General features: G+C 42.4%; 1 protein-coding gene across 3 annotated transcripts in view; it reads right to left on the bottom strand.

Annotated features, from left to right (window-relative positions):
• Nucleotides 1-20,836, bottom strand: part of CAV1 (caveolin 1) — a 35,970-nt gene extending 15,134 nt beyond the window's left edge. The window contains exons 1-2 of one of the 3 annotated variants that reach the window (XM_023228169.3): nucleotides 20,534-20,836; nucleotides 18,929-19,093 (exon numbers count right to left, since the gene is read on the bottom strand). In XM_023228169.3, the coding sequence (XP_023083937.1) occupies nucleotides 18,929-19,093; nucleotides 20,534-20,563 (195 nt within the window). In that variant the 5' untranslated portion in view covers nucleotides 20,564-20,836. Of the gene's footprint in view, nucleotides 1-18,928; nucleotides 19,094-19,229; nucleotides 19,251-19,820 lie in introns of those variants that run through there. The other 2 variants (XM_023228166.2, XM_023228170.3) reach the window with 2 other exon arrangements.
• Between the last annotated feature and the right edge of the window lie 1,047 nt (nucleotides 20,837-21,883).

Here is a 21,883-nt window from a genome sequence, read left to right as displayed (position 1 = left end):
AGGGACAACTCAGTGTTTGCCATCTTTGAGGAGAAAGAACCACAACCCCTCCAAGTGTTGAAAGTTCTGTACCAGATAGAAAAATCCTACCTTGTTTAATGTATGAAAATCTTATTTTATCCAAACATGCAATTATAGGGATTCATCCAGAAGCCTGGCTTCCTTGCTGAATTCTGTGTTTACACTCGGGAGTTTGTTATTCTTCAACCTTCTGGGCGTGTCATGGGACAAATCTGAATGATTACTACACTAAAGAAAATAAAGCTCTTTCTTTTCTATCAAAGACACAAGAAACAGAAACGTCTTCATCATTTTCAGGCTATCCGTTGGTCTGCATGCACATTTGTTTGAACTAGAGCTTTTTAAACACCATTAGCATCTTTTCAGTTTCTACAATACACTTCCTCATGGCGGAGGTTGTTTCCTACTATTCAGTTAAGTCAAACTAGGGTTACTAATAGCTTTCATCTTACCTCATTGCTGGAATATTTTTTCCTCCAGTGCTTCTAGTCTGTTTACCAAACACACAGAAAATGAATGAAATAAATCTCTGCAGGTTTGAACATCGCTTTGCAAGTGAGAAAAAAGATATACACTAGGGTTCTTGCAAAGTCTAGGCAAGGATAATCACAGCTCATTATACAGAATTGTTCGATATGCTGTATAATGTGGCTGTCAAGATGCAGTCCCCAACCTCTACAACAGGGTTTTTCTACTTGGACACCATTAACATTTTGGGTCCAAAGATTCTTCGATACTGGAGTGTGGGTGGGGGTACTGTCCTGTGCACTGTAGGATGATTATAAGCATCCCTGTTTCTCTACCCAGGTAGAGCCAGAAGCATCCCCCAAATTGTGACAACGAAAACTATCTCCAGACAATGCCAAATATCCCTTGGAAGGGAAGAAAAACTTTACCGTGATTGAGAACTACTGCTCTAGAAAATCAGAATACAATGTAATAAGATACAACTTGAAGTTGAGATCTAGCCTAGAATGCTTGTTTATCTATTGCAGGCACTTTTGGTTCTCTGTCCTGTGACTTTGCGAGTTCATTCATTCATTTACCCAATATTTATGAAGCATCTACGTTTTGAGGGTGGAGTAAGTGAAATGAGGAAACAGGACCAGGACAAGGTCAATGAGCTGGCCATGGGTAACTGAAAAGGGTACAGTGCCTATAAAATAGAGACAGCCTCTGGCTTCTCAGGCTCACTCAGGAATCATTACCAAAGAGCGGTGATTTCCTTCTGTGGTGCACTGTCTTACTTTTAAGGTAATAGAGGAAGTCATTTTCGTACTTGCCTCTCTAAATCACTAACCCCTAGAATTCAGACTGGAATCTTGAGTATATCTCCCAGAACAATTCCCCAGACCCTTTTCTACATCAAGGACTCCCCATTTGCTGTTGATTTTGCCTGGAGCACTCCTTCAGCACTCTGCACTTGGCTCACTTTGAGTTCTTCATAATGTTTTAACCTAAATGTTTTCTTCTTCAATGACTTCTTTCTAGCCCCCTCCTACTTTTCTCACCTGGACCTTTTATTTTATTTTATTTTTTCATCTAGCCTATCACATCCTTATTTAATGGAGTGTGTGTGTATGTGTGTGTGTGGTTATTATTTCTGATACTAGACTCTAAGCTCCCCGGAATGTAGTAGGTACTAAATTGATATCTGTTGAATAAATGAATGAATTAATGAATACTGCTATTTACTAAATTATATTTTTCTCTTTCTCCTGTTTGCAAGAACACGAACCTGATAAAATCTCCCAGGGAAAGGAGAATTCTGAATGTGTTATTATCTGGCATAAGAATTAGTAATTGCTTTCACTGATTGAATTTATTTATTCTAATCCAGGCATAATTTTGGTAAAAAGGTGAACAAAATGGAAGACAAATTAATTCAGTTTTTGCTTATCATGAAATTTGAGTTAAAACCTACAGGTTATGGCATAGCTCTACCCATGGAGATGATGATTTCCTTAAGAATGTTTAGGTGGTCTGGAATTCAAACGCCTTCATGTTTACCTTCAGAATCATATGGCTGGGGTGTTAAGTGATGGAATTAAAATCATGCAGGGGCCTAAATGCTAACCTTTATATTGGTCAGAGAGAAACAAACTCTTTACAGCTGGGTAATGGGAAAATTTGACTCTAAGTAATAGTGTTTCTGCCCTGGAGCTCTTAGTCATCTGATCCTATTGCTCACAGATGGGCTGTTAACAACAACAACAACAACAACAACAACAACAACAACAACAACAACAACAACAACAACAAAACTGTAGAAATGGGGCCATGTGAACTAGGTGAATCTGACAACTGTCAGCACTCAGCAAGTCTGAGCACTTGTTATTTAGCTAGCTCTTCTTAAGGCCACTGGTCTAACTAAAGTTGCAAGTAATTATGCACTTCTCTGTCACGTGAACTAAGATGAATTGGCTGGTTGCAAAAACAAACAAACCAACAAACAAACCCAAAAAACCTAAAAAACCAAAACCCAAAAGTTTGTAGCCAACTTTGGAACTGATTTTCTGATCCATCTTAGAACACATACAGCCAATTTGGCAGCAAGGATGATAGAGGGAAGACCAGAGAGCTCTGAGCCCAGATCAGAACGGGAAATGAACTCCAGCTCTTGATCTTCTTCAGTACCAAATATTTATTTGTGGTCCATTTGCATTCAGCATGCCATCGGTGGATAGCTCAGTATTTCAAAGATGATTTAATTAATACCACAGTCTGAATATCAACAGTGAGGATGCCGACTGGTAAAGCCTAGGAAGAGGGTAATAAAAATACCACTGATGAGAGGTCTTCCACTGTCTCTTTGTGTGGGCTTTCTGCATTCTTACAGGCTTTGACTCTTGTATGAATACTGGTCAACTAGAATCGCAGAATTTTATAAATAAAGGCAACTTAGACACTGTCTGCTTCTACCTCTTGATCTGATAGATGAAGAAACTGTTGTCCAGAGTGTAAGTGCCTTTTCCAAGGCCCAATATAACCCTGGAGGTCCATGTTCAAGAAAGGACTGGAATTCAGTCCTTTATTCTGAGGCTCAGTTTCCTTGTCTGCTCTGAGGAGTGACCGGTAACTTCTCAGTAACCTAAGGTCTCTTTTCTGTGCCAGGAGCTGGAGAAAGAATGATGTCTGCCTGTTCCTGGGCCCTAGGAAGATCTCTGAGGTCACTGGCACTTTGGGAACTTTGCTGCATGATTTGGAAAAAAACTAATGCACGTTGTCAGCTTCATTCCTAGTATGTCTAAGCCATGAACTCAGGTGGGAAAAGGGGGAAGGGGATGATACTCTGGCGTTCTAACTGGCTAAGCTTCCTCTTAGGAAGAATTAAAAATAAACAGGCAAAGGAAAGGAAGGAACCACAGAGCTGGATTACATAAGTGATATGAGATTTGTGCTATGTACAAAGCATATCTCATGCAGTTGCTAAAGCAGTGTGCAAGAATTTTTTGTAATAGAAATTTGAGCGACAAATATTATATTCCAATAAAAATGCCAAGGACCTCCCCAAATGAGGACGTAGTGAAATGATAACTACCCCACTGTGGCCCTTAAGGTCCTGAAAGTCTTGTCATGATAGAGTGTTTTATTATTAAAACATTCTGAGCGTCTAAACCAGATCCAATTCTCACTATACATTAGCAGCACCTGAGAATCTTAAAAAAAGAATACAGAATTCTGGGCCCCACCATAGACCAATTAAATCAGATTTTCTAGGACTAGGGTGTTTAAAACTGTGTTTTTAAATGTTCTCCAGATGATTTGCAGCCAGGGTGAAGAACCACTGGCCTAAATTCACAGAACAGCCAGCTTTTGCAGAGGCCACACTCTTTCATGAGTTTCTATCACAATAGGGGTTTATACAAGCTGCAAAACTGTGTGAATATGCAATGTGTAGGAGGGAGTGGATGGGCAGGCTTGCCATACAGATAATGCTTCATGCTGACCTTTTGGTATATACAATGCATGCATTTTGCAGTGTTCTATTTTTCAATGTTTACCACTTGCATTTTCAGCCACTGATTGAAACAATGCCACATCAATTCCTCTTTGCCCCTAAACAAACGAGGTATCTTGCTGGCATAGGGGAAAGTGTTCATGTGTATGTCTATGTTTAACTATGAGCTGTGTGTGAAGGCTGTTTTGCACCACACTATAACGGTAGAGGCAGAAGGATTTGAGAAGTTATATAGACAAGGAACTTAACACATGACCATTACAAAATAACCTCTGGTGACACATTCCTGGGATTAGCCACTCTTATTACTTGGAAGTTCTCTCATGTCACCTAACATTTTTTTTCTTTTCTTTCTTTCTTTTTTTTTTTTTTTGAGACAACGTCTCACTCTGTCGCCCAGGCTGGCATGCAATGGCACAATCATGGCTCACTGCAGCCTCGACTTCCTGGGCTCAAGCAATCTCCCCACCTCTCAACCCCCCAAGTAGCTGGGACTACAGGTGCATGCCATCATGCCTGGCTAATCTTTGTATTTTTTGTAGAGATGAGGTTTCATCATGTTGTCCAGGCTGGTCTCAAGCTTCTGGACTCAAGCCATCTATCTGCCTTGGCCTCCCAAAGTGCTGGGATAACAGGAGTGAGCCTCCACGCTCAGCCTACCTAACACTTTTCTAAATAAAAAGCTAAGCGTGCTAGCCTTCCCTCTTATTTCTTATCTTGAATGGTGATTGCGTCTGAGCAGTGCTTTTCTTAGAAGTTTCACACTAACCTGACAATAACCAAAGATAATTGTCATTCCATGTTTCCTTCTAACCCTTCCAATAAATCACCTACACGAAACAGTCCCTCCCGAGCCTTACCTGGGGTTTCTTCTTGGCTCCTTATTCCTTTTGCTCTTTCCTAGGGCTTCTCCAGAATCTCTACCTCCCTCTTAACATCAAAGCAGGAACCTATTCTGAATGAGTCTGACCAAAAGCAGATGACGTAGAGAATCTTGTATGTGACACGACTTTAAATATTTCATTATGCTTCTTTTAAATTATTATTATATATATGCTTATTTTTCAGACTTAATTTGAGTCCCACTTACTCAAGGAGCTATGGCATGTGGACTCACCTATGGGTGTGTTTATAATAGCGACTCAACCTGGAGACCTTGGCCCCTTGGGGCTGTGGAATTATTACAAGGGGAGTTTCCATATCCATTATACTCACCAGGCACCTTGGTTTCCACATCACAGGCTCCCACAAAAATGACAACTCTATTCTGGTATCTTCTTATTTTTATACGCTTACCTATTTGTTGCCTACTTAATATATCTGTTTTATTTCAAGTCTTTTAACATCACCTTACTTTGTATTGAACTTTATCTTATTTTTATGGGCTATTATAATTTGTCTAAGCCACTTTGCTATTATTTTTATCATAAATGTTAACAAGGTCATTTTAATTGGTGTCATTTTTAAGTTGAGAGTCCTCTTAGCTTGTTCACACAAGTTTCTGATAAAATATTAAGTGTGCTATGACTGTGGTTCTGGCTGTATGTTAGATACCAAGTTACATCCCAAATCCACAATGCATTTCATCACTCTTTTTTGATGGCTACTTCCTAGTTATATCTATTCTCAACTGAATAACGATCCTGGTATTTTATACTTAGCCAGTTGATAGGAAGGCTATTTGGGGTCAAATTGAAGAGTCTTATATTATTACAGTAAAATCATCTTTTATCCTAGGAGACAAAAGAAGGAAACATATCTGGGAAAAGAGCTGATGTTCATTTCACTTGGCACAGACACCAATAATGGAATTAATGGTGTCTGACTCTTTCAGAGTCATTAATGTGTTGTTACTGTTGTTTTGTTTTTTCTTTTTCCTGAAAAGAGATCTGAGATCTATGAGAAACCACTTCTCAGGCAAAGAGAAATTTCTGTGCTATTGGAATAGTGGGCTAACAGTTATCACCTCCCAGCACACAAAATCTCAGAGCTCTGTCTACTTGAATGTAGAAGTAGTAAAGCCAAAGAGAAGGAAGCAGAGGCTTGGGTTTCTCAAAGCTATGGCTTCATCCAGGGATGGGAGGGTTTGGATTTTTCTTTCGGGCCATTCCCTGATCTAGTCATTCCTGTCAATCTTTCCATAGTGTGGGGATAGATGGGGGATTCAACAGGCAATCCTTTCACCCCGCCCTTGCCAGGGGAGTTCTCCTGTGGCCAGAGACCCAGGCCCCCAACCTACACACCCTTAAGGACAATGCCAAACAGCAGCTGATGGTATATTTTGGCATTCTGGGAATTTGCCTGTCCTGTCTGCCAGACACCTAGGAGATTAGTCTTATCCTCCATGACCCCAGGAGATCATCTGGATGCCACAGCTTGCTTACTGGAAGGTTTAGGAGAGATGTATTTGTGTCCTCCTAAACCTGGAGATTAAAAAAAAGTCTAAATAACAAATATTTTAAATATACACACATATTAGAATTCATTTTCTCTTTACCTAAGTAAACAGACTAAATGTTTTTGAATTTATTTATTAAGTTCTTGAATTTTTTTCTCCAGCAAGGTTTTCAAATATGGCCAATAGGGACAAAAGTGGCAAAGGAAGAAAGACACTCAATTATGTAATCCCACTGTGTCTTTTCATTCAAAGCACACATTAACTTACTTTAAAAAGAATTTCAGAGTGTCAACTGAATTCGGCATCTATTTTCCGATGTCTGACTCTGCATGGGGGCACTGGGCAACCACAGAGGTGAGGGTGCCATTGCTCTGCTTTGAAGAACACAGGCACAAAGTGGGGAGAGAAGGAAGGGAGAGGAGAGAGGACACTGAAGGACAGTGAAGCAGAATGGTTGGAAGGCTTTGATGAATGCTACGGCAGAGATAAAAACAAAGGATGGTGGGGGCAAGGAGAAAAGATGGCTGATTCTGAGAAGGCCCACATGTCAGAGGCAAGCTCCAGCAGATGAGTGAGGTCTGTCAGGCAGGCTGTGGTGTGGCAGGACTCATGACGTGCTCTGTGCCTGGTGCAGGGCTGGTGCTTCCCAAATATTGGTTGAATGCCTGATACGGTTTGGCTGTGTCCCCACCCAAATCTCATCTTGAATTGTAGTTCCCATAGTTTTTCCATTTTGTCAGAGATGACTGAATCATGGGGGCAGTTTCCCCCATACTGTTCTTGTGGTAGTGAATAAGTCCCATGAAATCTGATGCTTTTATAAGGGGTTTCACCCCTTTTGCTTGGCTCTCAATTCTTTCTTGCCTGCCACCATGTAAGATGTGCCTTTCACCTTCCACCATGATTGTGAAGCCTCCCCAGGCATGTGGAACTTGCGAGTCCATTAAACCTCTTTTTTTTGAAATAAATCACCCAGTCCCAGGTATGTCTTTATCCGCAGTGTGAAAACAGACTAATACAATGCCCTTTCTGGGACAGTACATTATATGAGAATGACTCTTATTCCTAGCTTTAGACCTAGAGAAATAGAGGGACTTACCCAAAATAGTTTGGTGAATTTGTGGTTATTAACTGTTTTAGACAATTTCTCTTCCTACTAAAAAGCCTCATTCTCAAGAACAAGCAAGGAAGAGAGAACTGTAAAGATAACCAAAATAATTAGTGGTGAAATCTAATGAACGCAATTCTACTTTCTTGACAGATTTTGGTATGCCCATTTCTACCCATCTATTACTTCTAAGAAGATAGAAAAGATACACAGTGAACCATGATTACTGAGACTTTTTTTTTTTGAGATGGAGTCTCACTCTATCGCCCAGGCTGGAGTGCAGTGGCCGGCTCTCGGCTCACTGCAAGCTCCGCCTCCTGGGTTTATGCCATTCTCCTGCCTCAGCCTCCCCAGTAGCTGGGACTACAGGTGCCTGCCACCTCGCCCGGCTAGTTTTTTTTTTTTTTGTATTTTTTAGTAGAGATGGGGTTTCACCGTGTTAGCCAGGATGGTCTCCATCTCCTGACCTTGTGATCCGCCCGTCTCCACCTCCCAAAGTGGCTGAGACATTTTAATTGTTCTTCTTAGAGACTAATGGTGCCTTGTAAAATGCACTATTAAATCTGTTTCTTCCTTCTGGCATTTGTTTTTGAGAACAAATATGTAATTACTAGAGAGGAAGTCTCAGAGAAACGATTTGCTATATTCCATAGGCATTTCTCCTACCAACATAAAACTCAGGTTTTTCTCAATTGTTTCCTGCTTTTACAATGTATTGGTGTGGTCCCACAAATGTCTGTAGAAATTGAGTGGGCAAATTGAGAACCTTAAAAGGAGCTGTTTAGTGCAAACTACCTGTCAGACCTGCTTCCTTTCCTGGTGCTTACCCCTCCCCGTATATCCAGACAGGATCAGCCCACCCCAGGGGCTCTGGCCAACTTGGGTGATCAGGGGCACTTTAAACACTTAAGTGATTCAACCTTAGCCACCACTGCGATGTGTCTGGTTCTATTTCTAGTCACTGGAAGTTCTACTCTGGCCACGCCTGTCCTTTGTACCCATTTCTGGTCTTTGGGGCTTAATCCTCCCTGCACAGCATCCACATTCCTTGAAGCCTGGGGTTTTACATTGGTCCTTCTCCTTCCTCAAATGACCTGCCAAGATCTAGGGTCTGATCCTAGAAGCTCAGACCTGTCACTCCCAACAGAGATCATATCTGGAATCGCCATAAGCTGCTCACCTAGTGTGAGGACACCGTCATCTCTTTCCATACTGTGGCCACACCAATGGCTTCTGGGATCATGACTTATTACAGAGAGGCACTGGAGGACAGTGGTTAAGAATCCGGGCTTTGGAGTTTCACTACCTGGGTTCAAACCCTAACTCTATCACTTCCTGCCTGTGTTATTCTGGCAATCTGCTAAGCCTGAGTTTCCTTTCCTACAAAAGGAATATGATGGCGATAATAATAGTATCCATCTCATAGGGCCATTGGAGCTGTCAGTAAAATGATCTTTGTCACCCAGTCAGCCTATAGGAAGTGCTGGAAGAAGCACCCCATCTCCTGTCTCACTCCCACTTGCACAAACCCCCATGTTTGCCCCATTGCACCGACAGCCCTTTAAAGGGGCTATCTCATCAGATATAGTTCTGCTGAATGCAGAATGCAGCTTTTCAAAACTTCGCTTTTAAATTGCTGTGAGACAGAATATTAAGCACATACATACACCCTCAAAAGTTATTTAAGTCTTGTTGAAAGTAAAAACTTTTGGTTTTTTAATTGCCAGCACAGCTACTGATGATTAAGAGGAAATGGTTGTGTCTTTAGGAATATGTACTTCCCCTGCCATGAAATAAGGACCAACAAGAGACATGACTCCCTTTTTAATGGCCTTTTTTTCTGGCCTAAAAAGCCCTTTGTGAGTCACTGTGGCCTACAAAGAGAAAATGCCTTTGCTGGACAAGGAAGGCCCTGCTGATCTGGCTTCTGCTACTATCCCTGGCTCTGGCCACACTGATCCACTGCTGGTGCCCAGAACAGGCCAGGACCCTTCAAGGCTCTGGTTGCTCCTGCAGCTCCCTCTGCTGGGACCCTGTTCCTGGTGAACATACATTCGGCTTTGGAGACCGCTGAGAACTCTCTTCTTTGTGCTTGACTGTGGCCTGTCCTTTGGTTACATGACCTCACTCAGGTTTGTTTACGTGTCTGTTTCCCCACTAAACCCTAAACTCTTTGGGGACAAGGGCTATAATTTAACTACTCAGTCCATGCCTGAGCCTGATTGGGTCATAACACATGGAAGCACCATGCACAGAAATGGTTGTTGGGAGTTGTGGAGCTGGGATATGAGATATCGCAGCCCAGTCCAGCATGAAGCAGGTGGCAGGACGGGGAAAAGGGTGCTCATGTTACTTTCTTTTCCTTTGCTTTTTGTCCTCCCAATCTCCTCCTTTCTCACTGCTTGGGCTCAGCTTCTTTTCATCAGTCATTGCAAATAAGAAAATGTAGTTGTGTTTGACATCTGCACCATGCATGAGATGACCCACTGCCATATCTAGACACAACTTACCTTTTCACATAGAGTCATCACAACATCCTTGCTGGGATCAGAAGTTTATAAATTGAATGTAGTTTTTTAAAACGTCACCTTTAAATTGCTACGAGATAGAATATTAAGCACATATGTACAACATCAAAACTTAAGTCTCTTTGAAAGTAAAATCTTCTGGTTCTTAATGGCCAGCACAACTAATGATGGTTAAAGGGAAACTTGGTTGTGTCTTTAGGAATATGTACTTCCCCTGCCATGAAATAATGACCAAAAAGAGATATCTTCTCAAGGCTCAATAAAGAAAACAAGATGTATTTCATATCTGAAACACCAACATAGTTCCCATGAAAGGCAGGAAATTTGTATTCTGTGCAGGTGTAATTCTGTTCTACCAACTAATTCCCTTGGTAGTTGCATAGCCTGTGGATCATGCAGATTTCCTTTAAGGCAAAATTAAAAACACTTCCCCCACCCTAAACAATGGTTTATATGCAAGCATGCCACTTTATGTTTCCTGGACTAACTGAAAAATAGTTTAAACTATTTTAAACATTTACATCTTGTACTGAGTAGCTGAGAAAATATGTGATGGAAGGATGTCAGTTTCATTAAACCTGTGTTTCAGAGAAAGAAAGGTCTGAGGGTTGAGTAGATTGGAACATCAGGGATCCTCTTTTAAGTTAGTGCAGTTTGATGGCTGTGATAAAAGGCAGCAGATGGGTGACATTAGAGAAAGGAGTCAGGGAAAGGCCTGACATGCCTGGAATGTAGAAATTTTGCCTAGTCTGCTAGAAAATAGTGTGAATAGGGACTTCCAGTAGATTCCAGGTATAGGAATCAGAGACAGGCCATTGCCAATTCATTTGTGACAATATTGTTTTCTTCTTCCAAATGGGACATTTCTGAGCATGCCTGGATGCTATTACTTGGGGCTGAGTAGTGCTGGCTAGTCTGTAAGAGACAACCTAGAACATACAGTCACCCCATTCCTAGGTCACCTGGAGGCTCTAAGCTTGCAGTTGGCTTTAAGCCCAAGTAGCCTGAAGGGATGGAGAACCATTGAGCAAGTTGATTTGGGAGCCCTCCGTGGTGTTTCAAAACTCTCTGGCAGAGTTTTAAATGGCCTAACCTGCAAGTATTCTACTGGCAGGGAAAACATCTACAACTTTGCTGTGTATCTTATTTGCTCTCTTCAGGTAGAATCAACCAGAGTGTATATCTTTAAGCCAACCTTGGGTACAGTCATTTCTAAATCTGAGTTCACAGTATAATCATTTGAAGAATGATCATTTGAAACTCTGAAAAATACAGACATTCAGGCTCCACCTCTAGATATTCTAATTTAATATATCAGGTGGGCCCAAGAATCTGCATTTGTAAACATTCATCTGATTCTTTTGGCACCTAGTCAAATTTGATAGTTCTTTCGGGTTTATAAAGAGGCTATGGGGTTTTAAAAAGGCTGCAAATTTCAATTTTTATTTTTACTTTTTTGTGATGGAGTCTCAGTCTATTGCCCAGGTGGGAGTGCAGTGGCGCAATCTTGGCACACTGTAACTTCTGCCTCCCGGGTTCAAGCAATTCTCGTGCCTCAGCCACCAAAGTAGCTGGAACTACAGGTGCATGCCACCATGCCTGGCTAATCTTTTGTATTTTTAGTAGAGACAGGGTTTCACCATGTTGACCAGGCTAGTCTCAAACTCCTGACCTCAGGTGATCCACCCACCTTGGCCTCCCAATCAATGTTTCGACAGGAGGATTAGAAGTTGAGAGCCAATATGTGAGGAGAGGATACTAGAGAGGAATTGAAGAATCTTCTACAATTTAATTACAATTTTTTTATGAGACCAAAACAGAAGCAAATTGCCTAAAAATATATGTTCCTATTTTGCCTTGTTTATTTTTCCAGAAACAATTTGAAGATTTATAAATGAGTTGCTGTTTTGACCAAAGATATAAAGATATAAGATTTTAACATACAGTAGAATTTGGTAAAGGAATCCAGCAAAAGTTTGTGAAGGAATCTGCATAAAGAAAGTCAAGGAGATAGCTACAAACTCTATGTGGGCAGCATTTATATCCTGGCTAAAATAATCAGCCAGGAATTGTGGCACATCCCTGTGGTCCCAGTTACTCAGGAGTTGCTTGAGCCCAGGAGGTCGAGGCTACAGTGAACCGTGTTTGTGCCACTGCACTCCAGCCTGGGCAACAGAGCAAGATTTTGTCTCGAAATAAATAAATAAATAAATAAAGCGAAGAAACACAAAATAGTTTGCCCAAAATATTTTTGGGGCATTCATTTTATTTAATTTTTTTTTTGAGACGGAGTCTCGCTCTGTCGCCAGGCTGAAGTGCAGTGGCACGATCTCGGCTCACTGTACTCTTGGCCTCCTGGGTTCAAGCCATTCTCCTGCCTCAGCCTCCCAAGTAGCTGGGATTGCAAACATGTGCCACTACACCCAACTAATTTTTGTATTTTCAGTAGAGAAGGGGTTTCACCGTGTTGGCCAGGATGATCTCGATCTCCTAACCTCATGATCCACCCATCTTGGCCTCCCAAAGGGCTGGGATTACAGGAGTGAGTCACTGCACCCGGCCTTTTTTGGGGCATTGATTAACTGCTTTTAGACAAACAATTTTGCTCCCTATGTATAAGCTCAAATCTCGGGGACTACTCAGGAAGATAAATCTGTGAGCCTAATATCTTCGATCCCTTCTTCCTCCTTGGTGTCCAGTGGGACTAGAATGCTTTCTAGTTGAAAGAGATCATGAAAGCATTAGGTCATTATGCTGAAACCACACCTGATCTGATTACTTCATGCATGCCTTTTCTCTTACTGCTAAAGAAAAAGAATTTTGTATCAGTCTCTACTTTAGAATCACCACATTCAAGTTTTAGAGAAGAAAGTTAGAAAAGTTGCAAATATATTTTTTCTAATCTTGGCACAATCCTCTTTCACTACAATAGGTTGCCTCTGAGCATCTATATGTTAGGCCTAACTTCTAGGGGCTGAGGGTGTCTTTTTTAGATAGTTGTTTTAAAAGAAGTATAGTTTGCAAATCTTTTTCTCTAGGGCCTCAGATTATGGTAAAGAAGATAATAAATATGCAAGGTCTCCAGGGTGTGGAAGAAGTGTGTGTGTATCTTGGAATAAACCATCTTTGTGTGAAGACAGCAGCCCTGAACTTTCCTCACAGCCAGGAGGGTCATGGAAGGTCCAGCTTCACAGGTGAGTGCACATAGCTTTGTCTTCCTAGGGACCAGCTCTTTCTGGTCATTCCATCACAGAGAATTATGTTTAAAAGTAGGGCAAACTAAAAAGCAGTTTCATTTGGAATATGAAGTGTCTGTTATTTTATGAACTTGAGTGGGCAGGATACATAAACAGGTGGTTTTTCAAATTACTGGACTTTCCAGATGCTGCTCACTATTGCAGCTGTTCCTACTTTCAACCCCTTAAAAGTGTAGCCAACCCTGCCGTTAATTGAAAGAATGTCCCACATCATGAAGCTTTTCATAATTCAAGGGTACTTGGTGTACCTTGCCTTAAATTTTAATAAATAATGTGAAATCATATACAGTTAAAACCAAAGTTTTTTTTATTGCAGTTAATAGATGGAGGAGGGAAAAGACTCTTTTAGTAAGCATTTAAAATGTATATAATTTTGGGCTGAACTGGAAAGCATTTCACATGCTTAAGAAGGAATAATAGCCACCATTTTAGTATCATCCTTTGCTCAGTATTCTGAGAACAATTTCCCACTAAAGATGATCATAATACAGTTTTACAAGCTGAGGATTCTGAATTCCATGCATGACTTCATACATGGTAGAATATCAATCACCAACTTGTGAAGCTATCTCATAAACAAACATACAAGCAAAACTCATACTAATGCAAACAGAAAAAGACATTAACATGGTGCTAAGTGCTTTGACACAGTCTGATCTTTTAAATTTTATGTTTTGATTAGATGTATATCAAATAAACAATAATTTTATAAGTGACTGTTATACTGATATTAATCATCAATTGCTCTAGAATGCTTTCTAGTTGAAAGGGATCATGGAGGCATTAAGCCATTGTATTGATACCAGAACTGATCTGATTATCATGTGCTTGCATTTTCTTGACTGTTAAAGAAAAATTTGTGTCTGTGCATATTTAAGAATCATTACATTCCAATTTTAGAAAAGCAAGTTATGAATGCATATTTCTGTTTTTCAACAAAGACCTCCTTTCAGATGTCCTGATTTGTCTCAGTGCTATCAGAATCATCTAAACACATTTTTCCTCTCATGACAATACTCCATGCTGAATCACATAATCTTATCTATTCTTCCTTAATGATACATTTCAAAATATTCATTTTGGGCAGTAACTATGTAAAAAGATGGATAACATTTTAAACTTGTTAACCCTTAATTTCTATTAATATTACAAAAGAGGAATTGGAGGCCAGTCTGGTAACCATGATGATCCCTTCCAATTCTAAAATTCTGTCATTTTGTGCATATATGCTTCGATTCCCAATGCCACTTTGCATTGTCCTCATTTCACATCTGGACCATGATGTAATTACATCTGAACTCTTTTCTGCTCAACTAGACTGGCTACTTTTCATTACCTTCTGTACCTTCACCAGAGTCATTTTACAAAAAGGTCACCTTCATTACACCACACCGATGCTTGCAGTCATTCATGGCTGCCCACTGCTGACATCATGATGTCCAAACTTATCATGAGTGCTGGATTTAGAGAATCTGCATTTTACTATGATCAGTCTTTTCACCTTTATCACCTACCACTCTGCCACATGAAATCTCAAATCCCAGTCTGACTGAGCTACTAAAACTCCCCTATAGGAGACATTCTTGTCTCCACGTCTGGCTCATTTAGAATGCCTTCCTGTGCTTTTGCCCCAGCCATTTGCAATCCATCTGTCCTCCATGACCCAACTCAAACCGTACCTCCTTCATACCATTCTCCATTAAACCATCTGTAACACATCCTCCTCCTCTGACCCTGCTATCCTTTCCATGACTGGGTCTCCCTAACACTTCATATTGATACCATTCCCTATGTAAAAACCTTTTTGTTATGCAATATTCAACACTACTGTATTTACTTTTGATTTCTTATCATATGTATTATATTTGGTCTATTTCCAAAATGATGAGAAGGCTTACAGTAGGGACTACATAAGACTGTATGCCAGTTAAAAGGAAAAGTGAAAATACAAAACTATATGTGGGAGAGAATAAGGAACATGAATTAATGAAACTTAAAATCCAGCTATAGATTTGAATCTGCTTCCTGGCAGTCAAGTCAAAAAAAAAAAAAAAAAAAAAAGGGAAAAAGGACCAATCAGTTTCCATGTAGCAGTGACTTACTATATTTTGGTTTTATGTATGTATTTTTTTTAAAAAAACTTTTTACCTGTATGCATGTTGTCTCACTAACTGTAATCGTCTTTGTGATTGCTAGGATTTATTGTAGGAATTACATAGCAAACCATCTAGCATTTGCATGGGTTTAATAAACAAATTATTTGATGGCTAATTTTATCAGAATTAGAGATTTGAAGCTATTTTATTTATGTAGAAAATCAAAATAAGTACATAATAAACATGTGAATAACAATGCAAACAAAAGAAGGAGACACAGAAATCTCAGAGGGACAATGAAGGGTTTGAGTTTGTGACCACTTTAATTAAAGGAAATTTTGAAAAGTATTCACAAGCTACTTAATAGTTTTGGGTAAATGTCTACATTTGGGTAAATTGTCTCATAATGTGGAGCAGCGAGCTTTTAGTAAGATGAGAAAGTAATTTTATTGGAACTGGATTGTATACTATAATGTATGTCATTATTACTAGTAAAATAGGTGATAATGCTGCACCTTTTTGAAATATAAATTCATGCCACACATGAGTTTTCTTTCCTCTCCCTAAATAGCTGTTTCCTGGGAGGAAAAAATGCAAATTCAGCTGTTTTCTGGGACTACTGAAAGTTACTATGCAGATATACTATCCTGTTCTTCATACTTTTACACTAGGGTTTCATTTCTTCTCTAGAGTTTTATTATTGTTTTCTTTAACGTGGCAATGGGATGCTTTTACAATATAGAGAACACCCTAATCTGGCACTGTCCAATAGAGATTTCTGTGCTGATGGAAATGTTCTATGTCTGTGCCACTAGCTTTACCTGTTGCATACTCACAGTGTGGCTAGTGTGACTAAGGAACTGAATTTTAAATTTTATTTGATATTAATTACTTGAAATTTAAATGGAAACACAAATGGCTAGTGATTACCATATTGGACAGAGCAGGTTTTACAGGGCTCCTTGCTTTCAGGACTAGCTTTTCCTTATTTGATTGGGTACCTTTAACAGTAGATTCCATTGGCCACTGTTTCTTTCCTATTATGTGAAGTTTTAAGCTACCATGCATTAGCAGTAAAGCTTTGGGTGCTTTTAAGAAGCACCCAAAATTATTGTCGTGATTTTTTTAAGAAGTCTATGTTGTTGGCCAGGTGCAGTGGTTCACGCCTGTAATCTCAGCACTTTGGGAGGCTGAGACCAGTGGATCACTTGAGGTCAGGAGTTCAAGATCAGCCTGGCCAACATGGTGAAACCCCGTCTCCACTAAAAATACAAATATTAACCTGGCATAGTGGTGTGTACCTGTAGTCCCAGCTACTCAGGAGGCTGAGACAGAATTGCTTGAACCTGGGAGGTGGAGGTTTCAGTGATCCAAGATCATGCCACTGCACTCCAGCCTGGGTGACAGAGTGAGACTCCATCTCAAAAAAATTAAAAAAAAAAAAAAAAATTAAAAAAGTCTATGTTGTCAAAAGTAAAATTTAGGGAAATTTATTATTTACTGTCATGGAAACTGGGAATCATCCCTGTTTCTGTCATTTTGTTTGTGCTTGGACTTGAGGACACATATTTATAAAATAGGAGTCTCCGTAAGATGTAGATAGGCCCCTGTTCATCGGCCAGGCACTCTCTGGGCAGAATTTGCATTTGTAGTTTTGGTGTCTCTCTGCAGGGCATTCTCTGAAGTCCCCTCTAGGCCAGGCATCTGAGTGAGACTGCCAAATTCTTTTCTAGGTGGATTTTTCGGTTTGACTGTCTTGTTTTGCTCACAGTTCTATGAGCAAGTAGTCAGGGTTTGGTTTCTGTAGGCTAGCAGGAGCTTGCTCTCGCTTTTTCTTTTAATTTCTTTAATTTGAGGATCCCCACACTTGCTCTTTGAAATGCTGTTTTGTAAACTGCTATTTCCTCCAAGCCTGTTATGTTTTTTTTCCATCTGTGTTGAAGTCTCTTTTCCCAGTGGGGCCTTTCTTTCTCAACTTAGTCATGCTATGTGTGGAGACCCACATCCACTCTGTTGGCCTCTCTGACTCATCCCGGGAGGTTCGCTTGCTCCAGGGAATCTCACTCACGGTGCAGTGGAACAACAGGGAGGATCCAGAGAAGCCAGCCCTCTCTGAAATCTGCCTCTTTTCCTGGCAACTCTCCTTCTTGTTCAAAGCTACATGAGAAGGGTGGGGGTGGGGGAAAGCACAAATATCCTCTCCCTTTAAGGTAATGTTTTTAGTAAATAGTTTTTTAGCAATTCTATTTTCTAGTTTATAAGGTACTTTTGTTGCTGTTGCTTTTAAATATTCCATAATCCAGCTAGTCAAAAAAGCTGCAAATGCTCCAATTTTCCTTTTTCCTACTCCAGGAAGCCAAGAGAGTCAATTCTGACAGTTTTTTTTTCCCTTCCAGTTACAGATTAAATTGTTTCCCCTTTTGAAATATATTATTCATGAATGTAAACAGTTTGCGAACTATAGCTCTTCCCATCCAGACAGCAGGCGTGGTGGGTGGAAATTGCTCATCCACCTCATTGATTGCTGGGGGCTATGTAGGACTAGATCTTCACACTCCAATCTCTGAGCCAGGATTTTTCCTTAGCCCTCCACTTCTCAGAGAAAACCCTCTGCCAAGGATGGCTCCAGCCCATGATACCCCAATCCAGATGTGTTTAGACAATAAATTCCTCCCACTAGTTTGGCTAAAAGGGTCAAAATCGAATAACAATGATAATTTAAAACTGACCACTGAGTCAGATCTAAGTCTGGCCAATAACCCAGTCCATTTATTTTTAATCTCACCAAGCACATCCTGAAAGTATGAAAAGGAACTCCAACCTGAATGTGCCATTAGCTCAGGGCAGGCTGACCCAGGTCTACTAAAGAGGCAACTTTCCACATCTAAGTGCAGATGTCCATAGATAGAAAAAATCAAGAGGCATACATTGTTTTGGTTTTGTAAATTTCCTTAGTTGTGCACAAGTGACTTGTTAGAATTGTTAAAGTAACTTTCATATGTATATAAGTACGTATTTTCTTTGTCTTTAGTCCTAGGCATTTCCTTCCACTGTAGTATTTTTAAGAAAATCACTTCCCATCGTTTTAGTTGGGGGAACATGCCTACGTTGTATTCTGACTCATCCTCAGCACAAGACCTGACACAATTATCTTACTGTCTTCATGCTACGTGCAGCGGGGACCTGTCACTAGACTTCAACCTGGGAATGGATAGGAACCATCTCACCGTCCCAAGGAGTATGGGCCGTCTGTTGCTGAGGTCAATAGGTTCATTTGCTAGGATAAAAGCGTAGTTATAGGAACTTCTACAAAACTCACTTCAGCTGAATTTCAGCTTAACTAATTATTGGAGGAGATGGGGGAAGGGAGATGTTACATTTCTGCCGACTGCAGGAGCTCCCACACATCAAATCCACAAAACTGTATGTGTGTGTGTGTGTGTGTGTGTGTAGGGGGCGGGGTGGGATGCGCATGCACGGCAATGCTAAAGAAGGATGCACGGGCTAACTGCCAGAGGAGAGCTGTCCCGGCCCTTCCCTGTTGGTCGCCTTGGCTTACCTTGACCACGTCGTCGTTGAGGTGTTTAGGGTCGCGGTTGACCAGGTCGATCTCCTTGGTGTGCGCGTCATACACTTGCTTCTCGCTCAGCTCGTCTGCCATGGCCTTGTTGTTGGGCTTGTAGATGTTGCCCTGTTCCCGGATGGGAACGGTGTAGAGATGTCCCTGCAGAGGGCGGAGGGCGGACGGCCAGGAGGGGGAGGGCGGCAACGGCGGTGGGAGGAAAAATGCAAAAAGAAAAACAAGCGATCAGAAGTCAGCCTGGCGGCGGGGGAAACCTCGAGCTCGAAATCGAACTAACCGCTCCGACAGCTAAGGCTCGGTGCACAGAAACCGCCTGCGCGCAGCCAGCTTTTTAAGAGGATCTGGCAGAGGACACCACACCCCTCCGTACTCTGCAGGGCGCGCCTGCCTCCCCCGCCCGCCGCCAGGGGTCAGGACAGGCCCCGCCGCGCGGTCCGCAGGCCCCCGCCCGCGCACGTCCCGGCTCAGCACGCAGGACCCGCAGGACCCGCAGGACCCGCAGGACCCCGGCGGCGAGGGGGCAGCCGCAGGCTTCTCCTGGACTCCCTAAGTTGCGCCGCTCTCGGCCCGAGCGCTTCACCTGTTTCGCGTTCCAGTCTCCGGCCCCTATTACTCCTGCCCCGGTAATCCCTTCCAGCTTTATCTAAGATCCAACAGCAGCCGCTCGACCAGCGGAATGTTCCCTTTATCGCTGCTTCTTGGCCGCGTCCCTCTCGCACCTGCCCGCGCCCCCCACCCTGCCTCGGCCCTCTCTTGTCCCTCCACCGCTCTCCCTGCCAATCCGTCGTGATGATCACAATCTCGAAAGTCCCCATTTCTGGCGGAGCCGGGCGCCAGACACCCTAAAGGTCCTAGAACTCAGTCTCACCTGCGCAGCTCCCCCGACCCACCCCCAGGGCACTCCCAGGCTGCGGGCGAGTGGCTGAAGGGCAGCTGCGTGTTGTAAAACGAGGTCTCCACACCTGGGCAGAGCTCCAGAGCGTGGAGGGCGTTGGAAGTGATGTTGGCAGTTTGGGGAGGGAAGGTCCACCCCTCTCAGAACACCCCTGCCAGACGCCAAGATGCAGAAGGAGTTCTTGAGATGGTTCAAGAACTTTGGAAAGTGCAAACACACTGCGCGCCGCCTCCGGGACCTGCCGGTCTGGACGCCTGGCGGGGAGTCTCGGGGACTGTCCCCAGGACTCGGGTAAATGACACCACCACCCTGCACTCCACCTCTTCGAACCCCCAGCAGGCAGGGCCGGACCGCGGGGGTCCCGTGACAAGGGAGCATCCTAGACCTGTCCAGAAAACGCGTCCTGGGTCCGACAGACCCAGTCTCAGGACCCCAATCCCCTTTTCCTTGTTCTCCTAGCTCAGGGGCTCCCTAGGCCCCCTCCCCATTAGGAAAACATAAAACATTCCTGGCTTCTCTTCACCTCCCCGCCCAGGCCCATTCCTCAGCGGTGCCAATGCCAGAGGAGTGCTCCGAAGTGGAGAGAGGGCTGGGGCCAGGGGAGCAATCGGGATATTTGGAGAGGCAGATAGCAGAAGCGGACACTCCCCGCGCGCCCGGGCCGGCGCGCCCCCACCGATGCCTACCTCCGAGTCAACGTATTTGCCCCCAGACATGCTGGCCCGTGGCTGGATGAAAGCTCTGAGGAGGTTTCCCTGGGCTGTGATTTAAGGGAACTGAGGAAGGAAGATCTTGTATTGTATGCGGGAAAAAAAAGGCGCTGACGGGGGGCGGTGGCTGGGAGGGAGCCTCCTGGCCGCCCGCCAAGGGTTTGTTCTGCTCGCGGTTGGCCCGGACGTGCGCTGCGCCGGGTCTAGGCACATCCCCAAGGTTCTGGCAGCAGAGGGCGGGGAGAGCCCGCAGCTAGCAGAGAGCGAGTGAGAACGTTTCTCCCGCGCTGGGGTGCCTGGGCAGATTATTTTAAACCTGAGGCAACATTTTCCCTGCTCTGAACCACCTAGAGGCGTCCCGGGGAGAGCGAATGTTTTCGCAGTGCATCATCTCAGCAGGGGTGGAGGGAGCCGACGCGCCTGTAGAGATGCCCAGTATGGGCAACCAAGGCGGCAGAAACAATCCACAATCCTGCCCTGTCCTAAGCCGTCCCTTCCCACCTCCCCCGTCCCCCGCCCATCGCCCACGTTCCATCTCTGCCTTAAGACACATCTGTCTCCCTGTTTCACAGAGGGAGGGATGAAAGATGATTAGGAACCTTTAGGTACATTTCACATCTAAACTTTGTGGATCCCTTGTGGAAGGAATCTGTGTGGCTGCCTGTGGTGTACTTTTGGTGACACTCGTTTACATCTAGTCGGTGTGGATGGAAACTTAAGCAGGCATGCAGAATTTAACGTTTCCCATCCGTTTCTGAAATGTCTCCCAAACGCTTCGAATTAAGAAATGAAGATCTTTAACTTTTCTATAATTTTATTACCGATATTTTCTGGAAAAATGGAATTTTATGCCAACACGTTATGCTATATTTGCAAAACCCACAAAATATTTATAATTGTAGAATTATTTAAAGCTTCTCTTTAATTATTTAAAGAGAAGAATTTTTTCAATGTGCTTGGCTGTGAGGAAAGATTTAACTTATCTAATTGACTAGACTTTTAAAAAATGTGGTAGCGATTAAAGTATTTTATCTGTTCCTGAATATGGGGCCTCTCTCTTTACTTTTTTGTAAAAAAGCACAAAGTGAATTAAATAGTAATCAGTCATTTTACTCTTGAGCTGTAATTAATCAGGAAACTTATTATCCAAAAATGGAAAGGACATGTTACCTATGCTTCCATATGCAGTCAAAAGTCAAAGTATCACTGGAAATTATTTAAAAAAAAAAAAAAAAAGATGGAGTACACTTAAAGGGGCACAGGTTAAAATTAAAATAGAGAGGGGAATGTGGGTTGGGAGTAAGAGGGAGGAGAAAGGGAAATGGA

The sequence above is a fragment of the Piliocolobus tephrosceles genome, chromosome 8, assembly GCF_002776525.5.
Source record: "Piliocolobus tephrosceles isolate RC106 chromosome 8, ASM277652v3, whole genome shotgun sequence".
Classification (NCBI taxonomy): Eukaryota; Metazoa; Chordata; class Mammalia; order Primates; family Cercopithecidae; genus Piliocolobus; species Piliocolobus tephrosceles.
The sequence above is the reverse complement of the archived record's forward strand: the minus strand, read 5'-3'. Positions and strand labels throughout refer to the sequence as shown.